The sequence below is a fragment of the Sinocyclocheilus anshuiensis genome, unplaced genomic scaffold (genome assembly GCF_001515605.1).
Source record: "Sinocyclocheilus anshuiensis isolate Anshui unplaced genomic scaffold, SAMN03320099.WGS_v1.1 scaffold697, whole genome shotgun sequence".
NCBI classification, from domain to species: domain Eukaryota; kingdom Metazoa; phylum Chordata; class Actinopteri; order Cypriniformes; family Cyprinidae; genus Sinocyclocheilus; species Sinocyclocheilus anshuiensis.
In genome coordinates, this window is record NW_015538036.1 from 27,187 (window position 1) to 35,219 (window position 8,033).

The 8,033-nt window shown below is 40.8% G+C and overlaps 1 protein-coding gene across 1 annotated transcript in view; it reads right to left on the reverse strand.

Annotated features, from left to right (window-relative positions):
• LOC107681286 (A disintegrin and metalloproteinase with thrombospondin motifs 3-like) overlaps positions 1-8,033 on the reverse strand; it is a gene marked incomplete at its 3' end in the record, with an annotated part of 87,696 nt that overhangs the window by 22,037 nt on the left and 57,626 nt on the right. The window contains exons 7-8 of the mRNA XM_016477554.1: positions 6,365-6,521; positions 3,442-3,547 (exon numbers count right to left, since the gene is read on the reverse strand). Of these exons, the coding sequence (XP_016333040.1) occupies positions 3,442-3,547; positions 6,365-6,521 (263 nt within the window). The remainder of the gene's footprint in view (positions 1-3,441; positions 3,548-6,364; positions 6,522-8,033) is intronic.

The window sequence follows — 8,033 nt, forward strand, 5'->3', positions numbered from 1 at the left end:
GTCCTGAAGCGCTTGATCAGCGCCGCAGCTCCCCCGACTACAATGTCCAGCAAAACATCAGAATAATCGAAAACCAGTGAAATATCGGGTGGTGTGTACTTCCGAATGTCCAGCAATTCGTCTCTGGTGAAACTGATTGCAGGGATATAACTAAAGACAGGACAAACTAACAAAAACATAAAAACAACTGCGGAGCACGCCACGGAGGCCGCCATCAACGTCGGCGCCATCGCGAGATCATGACAGCATACCAGGCAGAGCTGTTGGAGGAGATGGGCCGTCAGCTGGATACAGGCTCTCCACAACCAGCCCTTTGGGAGGAGATCTGTTTGATTGCCGATCTGAACCTCCGCACATCACGTGGGACAGTTCAGAACTGTGGCAGGAGTATGAGGCTTGCTGTGGTGGGAGAAAGAGAGTTGTGGCTCAGTCTCTCAGGCCTTTCAGAAAAGGAAAAAGTGGATTTTCTGAATGCCCCCGTAGATCCCAAGGCACTGTTTGGTTCGACTGTCATGGCCATGCGCCAACAGTGTGACTTGAGAAAGAAAGAGGTAAACTATCTGGGTCTCAGACTGAATTCAGTGCTATACTGAGTGTTCTTATCAGAGGAACGCATCAAGTCATTCCACAGCTGCATTTCTCTTTTTCAGAAAGGGAGATCGGTTCCTCTCAGGATGTGTCTAAGGTTACTGGGGCTGATGGCCTCCACAGTGGCCGTAATTCCCCTGGGGCTGTTGAGAATGAGAGAATTTCAGCGCTGGACAGCGACTCAGAGCTTGCGCCTCGGAGAGTGACAGAGGAAAGGGACTGTGTTAGGTCCGATCACTCTAAGGAAGGTAGTGACGATGGATGCGTCTCTTAGGGGCTGGGGTGCAGTGTTCAAAGGCAGAACAGTGCGGGGGGTGTGGTCTCCTTCGCAGAGGGAAAACCACATAAATTACTTGGAACTACTAACGGTGTGCCTAGCCTTAAACCACTTTGTTTATTTCCTTTTTTTCATGTGCTGATCAGATCAGACAACACAACGGTGGTGGCTTACATAAACAGACAAGGGGTCTGCGCTCCCAACAGCTTCACAGTCTAGCTCACAGACTAATTGTGTGGAGCAGCACTCGGTTTCTGTCGCTTCGTGCAACACACGTGCCGGGAACAATGAACAGGGGAGCGGATCTGTTGTCCAGATGAAATCCCCGTTACGGAGAATAGGCACTTCACCCACAGGTGGTGATTTAGTTGTGGCAGAGATACGGACAGGCTGCCGTAGATCTCTTCACATCGTGCATAAACGTGCAGTGCCCTCTGTTCTTTTACCTAGCGGGAGAAGATATACCACTGGGTGTGGATGCTTTAGCCCACCCGTGGCCAAACGCATTGTTGTACGTGTTTCCCCCACTGAGTCATATCGGGCCAATATTACAAAGAGTACGGGAATTCAGACATTCACTGATTCTGATTGCACCGTATTGGCCGGGAAAACTGTGGATAGTGGAAATAATTCCACTTCTTTACGATCAACCCTGGCCTCTCCCGTTGTGCAGGGACCTTCTTTCTCAGGCGAACGGGGAGATATTTCATCCCGCACCCCACAAGGTAGCTCTGTGGGCTTGGCCCATGAGGGATGAATTTAGATGCCATCGGGTTACCCTATAATGTGATTGACACAATTCAGAGTGCGAGGGCAGCCTCCACACGCTCTCTATATGGTCATAAATGGAGAGTGTTTGAACGATGGTGTGCAGAGAGGCATATTATTTCGTTCTTATGCTCTGTATCGGATGTTCTTTGCTTTCTGCAAGAACTATTGGATAAAGGTATAGCCTTTTTGACTGTAAAGGTCTATCTTTCAGCTATTTCAGCATGTCATGTGGGGCTGGATTCGGGAACGATAAGTCAGCACCCCCTGATATGTCGATTTATGTCACGTCCGGTCACTAAATCCCTGATCCCATCCTGGGACTTAACAGTGGTTCTGGATGCGCTCTCGCAGCCTCCTTTTGAACCATTAGAGGGTATTGATTTGCGGCGTCTTTCTTTAAAGACTCCTTTGTTGATCGTTCTCACTACAGCAAAGTGCGTAAGTGAATTACACGCTTTGTCATTACATCTGTCCTGTATGCAGTTTGCATCGGATGGATCAAAAGTTACACTAAGAACTAACCCGGCATTTGTTCCCAAGGTCAGGGACACAACAGGAGCAAATAGATCTGTGGAATTGTTAGCGTTCTTTCCACTGCCTTTTTCTTCATCAGAGGAAGAGTGGTTACACTGTTTATGCCTGGTGCGCTCTTTGAGTGTTTATGTGCAGAAGGCAAGACTGTTACGAAGGAGTAATCATATCTTGGGCTGACAATAAACGAGGGAGTCCTATTTCATGTCAGCGGCTTTCTCACTGGGTGGTAGATGCGATTGTAATGTGTTACAAGGACGCAAATTTACCACCTCCACCTCGACTTTGCGCCCACTCCACACGAGGAATGGCCACATCCTGGGCTATGTTCAGGGGAGTTTCTATTCAGGACATTTGTGCTGTGGCGAGCTGGGCATCACCGCACACATTTGTGAGATATTATAGATTGGATGTGACAGAGTCATCTCTGGCTGATTCAGTGCTCGGAGTGGGAGCAGTGCCTGATATGTAATGCACCTCATTCAGGGCATACTCACATATTTTAGAATTCAGTAAACACATTGTGCTTGTGTTCACTGTATTATATTATGAAGTGCATGATGTTTGCTCAAGCATTAAAGCCATGATCACTTGTTTATCACCATCCTATGTTGCATCTGTTCATACAGCATTATCTGTAATACGGGAGTGGTCTAGATCCCATAGTGAGATACCGAACGGATGTTAGAAAGAGAATGTTAGGTTACTTGCATTACCCCGGTTCTCTGATAACAGAAGTGCGGTATCTCACCTCACCGCCCTTCTTGCAGACTACATGGTGAAGAAGTTGTGCGGAGAATGATGCGGCAGCGGGCTGCAGTGGGTTATATACCAGGGAGGCGGGACTCCCTGATCGCTGCAGCGATTGGTCTGTCAGTCTGACAAACGTGGTGTAATTGGTACTTCCGCAGTCGGTCACGCCTGAGGCATTCCCATAGTGAGATACCTCACTTCTGTTATCAGAGAACCGGGGTTACGCAAGTAACCTAATGTTTCAAACAATGTAAGAGACTGACTTTATATCAAGGAAAATAGTAAGGACAAAGTATCATCTAGTATCCCAACATCCTTCTCTATTAAATAATATCCTCAAAAGATAAGTTCACTTGTATGAGACATTGACATTTTTGTATTACTCTGAATAGAGCACTCACCTTGAGAGCATAAAGGACATTAGCTATGGGAATTCATCTGAAAACATGCATTTCTTGTGGTTTATAAAATCAGTATAAAAAAAAGCACTGAAAAGCACCTGGTCATACTAAAAAACCTACACATGTCCTGTCTCATGGGCTACAACAAAGGCAGAAGAGAAGCCGTCTTCATGATTGAGGGTGCAGCTGCGGACAGGGTGGCACATCCCGGTGACAGGGGCATATCCTGAGAGTGAGTGAGTGACAGAGACAGACAGAGAGGATGAAACAGTTACTAGGGTTTATTTATTCTGTCATAACTTGGGACTACATTCTGACAGCTTGCTGCTTAGTGTAATTGTAAAACTTTAAGCAGAGTGATGCTGACAACTCTGTAAAGAGCTGTCCATCAGAATTAGATTATTTTTAATTTTTTTTTTTTTCATTTTTTGTTTTCATTTGTTTTATAGCCTGTTCTCTGGAGTTATGACATGTAATGACCCTGTAAAGCCTGACACATAAAATAATAGTCTGAAATGCCTATTTATTTTAAATGAAACAGTTTACAGAACATTTAGACAAAATTTAGAATGAATGAATGAATGAATGAAAGAAAATCAAATTTGATACTTTAGGCTTTTATAGTTCTTAGAGTATGATATGGGGGAATATGGAGCTCATACTCCAGGTGGAAATAAACTATTCTATACAAAAGGCCCAAACTGAGCAAAAATAACTATTTATTTATTTTCATTGTGGATGAATGCAATGCAATAAAGTTATGATTGAGAGATGTACAAATACCTGTAAACTCAAAATGTTCTCAAATGCTTGATGCATCATATTAGACACTCACATTTTAACATGATTTAAATTATCATGTTAATTATCTATGCCTAACAAGTACGCCTAAATTTCTTCAATCTAGTAAGTGTTCCCTTTCAGTCGGTCACTCTCGACGTCACGTCGGATGACCGACGAAATTGGGATCTCGCTTAGAGAGACCAATCTACTTCGAGAACTATTGCCAACAATATAAAATGTATTTTTCAGTAAAGATTTATTTATCAGTAAATATTTCACAGCAAAAGGGTATGCGTACCACAACGTGACAATTTAAAACTTATACTAAAAGGCATTTTACTTGCTAAAAAAGTATAAACTATCAACAATAAACTATCAAAGTATAAACACAATAGTACATTGTGTTAACAGGGTTTTAAGCACAGTTTTGATCATAATTTAGAAGCCTTAAAAATGTGCCTATCAAATGTGATACAGTAGGCTTTTTAGGATTAACAATTCAAATCCACATTTGAAATACCATTTATTAGAGGGGCAGAGTCCCATATGTGTCAGTATGTGCCAAAACAATGTGACCTGCCATCTGTCATTACACCATATTTCATTGTGTTGAACAAAAACAGTTCTAGTATAATACAGTGAAGTGCATGTGTAATTGTTCTACTTACAATCTGGCATGCACTCAAGAACAATAAATGACAAACAAGTGTCAATCATACATATAAATATATAAAATTCAGATAAAATCCAAAAGAGTGATGTGAAATATGAATGATTCTTGTTCATGGCAACTGTTGTGCAAAGTGATTTGGATAATTGTGCTGGTTTTCAAGTGTCTGTGTGTGTGTGGGGTTAAAATTGTAATGCAAAAAACATTCACCATAGCAGGATTTATATGTTCCTCAAAAAGTAAACACTGATGCTCTATAAATTTTGCTTTATTTGTTTGAGCATTCTGATCAGTCAAACACAAAAACACTGGCTGAACAAAAGGCCTGAGTTTGGGACCTGTCCAAACAATCCACTTACTTACTCCTTTGATTTACTGTCAAAGGAGTTCACCCAAAAATGAAAACTGTCTTCATTTACTCAGCCTCATGTCATTCCAAACTTGTATGACTTTCTTCTGTGGAACATACTTTCAAGAACGATGGGGTCTAAAAGAGAATTGGACTCCACTGACCTTCTTTAAGACATTCTTCTTTAATGTTACACAGAATAAAAATTCAAACAAGTAAATTTTTTAGTTCATTTTTGGATAAACTAAAGCTAAAACTCCAAAAGTAAAACTAAAAAATAAATTTTTCAAAAAGAGTGAGCGGCACTGAGAAGTGCATTATAATTCAAAGCAGGCAGCAATATGCTTAAAAAAACGCTTCTTTCAGTGCAGTATTCAGTGTGAAACAGTATATTGTGACGGGTATCAGACCACAGGGACTTTGGCTATGTTTGTTCAATCACAAGCACCATGCACCACTAAGAATGAAACAATCCTTTGATGCAAACCTACAAAACTATGACAGATGCCTGACTGAAGAGCTCAGTTCTTAAGCTACATTCATATCTGGTGTCACTAGGCCAATAAAGCACATCGGATCTGATTAGCTCAATATCGCCACTGCCAGACACTGAATGCATTGCAGGTAGATGGAGAGGACAAAGAGCTCTTCTCGGATGATTAGTGAAGGCTGTGAGTACATACAGTGGCATGATAAGGGAAATGTGAGAGTAGCAGTGACAGCATAAACACTTCATGCTGAGATCAGTACTCTTCTCAGGAAAAGCTTGAGTTTTCCTGTCAGGCTGAATAGATGTCAAATGTGCACTGTGTGAACTTTGTCAGTGCTGAAGGAGATATGCTTTGAGAGGACTGCTGCTTCAGCGGCCGCCTCCAGCCTTAGACAACAAAATCCCTTTTTCCTATGTGCTTAGGTAAGTGTGCTTTCATGTCTCTCTGCTATCCTTTTCCAATGCTGTGAACCTCTTTACAAATCAACAATCTGTCTAAAGAAGAGCTTGTACACCAACCAGCATTCTGTCAGGCTGGCATTTCGTACAGCATTGATGAGGTGCTGACAGAATCCCATGGGGACTGCAAGGTAGTATTAGAGAGACAGAGAGAGAGCGAGAGAAAGACTGACCTTTTTCACAGTATGAACATATTTAAGACATCTGGGTTTGGGTGTGGAAAACGCTATAGGACATGACAGGGTTGAAAATGTTTGGAAGTCACAGGCATGTCAAAGACCAAAGGTCAAACCTTGCATGCCGGTGGGGCCGAAGCCTTGCCGGGTCAAGAAGATGGCGTGGTCGTGATGCTCGGAGTGCTCTGGATCCTCTTTCTGTTGGATGACTGCCCAGCGGCACACGTTTTCCAGGCTTCGCGAAGGGTTGCCACCCTCAATGAGACTGATGGACTGAGAAAAAGATTAGAGACTCATTAGGGGACACTTGCAGCATTCATTAATCTATAAAACACCTTAAACTGACTCACATCGATCACTGTGGGTCTGTTTATTTAACGTATTCTAGATAAACCCCTGTTTACAAATAGTCAAGGAAGTAGTTGAGATCATTGAAGCTTAAATTCAAACCTTTCTATTTGTAAATTACAGTGAAATATACTAAAACCCATTTTGTGCGTTGCTTCTTTTTTCTACTACATTTCAATTATTAATCACATTAATATGTATTTCCAGTGCAGAGGACAAACCATGTTGCAAACTATGTTGTACGCAATTATTTGTGTATTACAATCTAGACATGAAATTACCTCTGTGTATTTGTGAACTGTATTATGAGCTTACAAAATATTTATGTGTTATTGCATGGAAGTGTACATTAGAGAGAGGTTTTGATACTCTCATAATTGGACTAAAATAAGAGGCTAGACATTTTTCAAAACTGTGGTGATAAGTGACCTGTGCTGAAATGGGGGAGGGCTTTAAGTCACATTAGGTTTAGTGGGGGAAAAAACCTGTCACATATAACCCATTTACGACTCTTGGGCAACCAAAATTCTCTTTTTCCCTCTGTAATTATGTTTTAGGTCACTACGGATGTTTTAAAAACAACTGGAGTATTAGTAGACAACTTTAGCCGGACCGGTCAAGTGATGGCACTTAATTCGTGCTGCCAATTATGGATGTTTACCTAAAAATGCAACATTAGAGGGTTATTATTGTTAACTAAACCTAAGGGGGGAAAAAGAAAAAGTATATTTCAGCTAGTTGTCAAAGCATTATTTCTCATTTCAATTTAGTTTAACTTGATGTACTAACATAACTAAAACTGAAATAAAAAATGAAAATGAAAACAAATACAAAAAAATGTGTGTGTGTGTGTGTGTGTATATATAATGTTTAGGGAAAAAACTATATTGTCAAATAAAAATAAAGAAAATAAGAACAAATAATCTAACTACAAGCAACAGCACAAATAAATAAACAGTTAAAAAAGATACAAATAAAATAAACAGTGCTTTTCAGTTTTTTAGGTAGGTCTAACATAGTTATTAGGTACAGAAAATGAATAAATCAAATGTAAAATAACATTGCATATTTGACTGTATAAATTAAAGATTAATCCTTATTAAAGTTACAAAAGTTATTCAATCAAGAGCAGTGAGTGATTTCTTTGTTGGTGTAACAGAATATGTTGACATGCTTTAATGTTCAAAAAACACATTATTTTTCAAATACTGTACATTATACAGTATAATGTAGGTCCTCTATGCCCCGCCTCTCTCAAACACGTCGTTTTCAACAAAGCCCCCTCCTTTGACTGCTCCTGCTCTCATTGGCCAGCTGACCCAGTGCATTGTGATTGCCCGAACACCACAAGCACGCGTCGGAAATGTAATGCCCCTTACCATAATCGCAGCTTCAGCTTTCAAAGTAAATATCAAGACAGTTAATAATGTCGTTAGT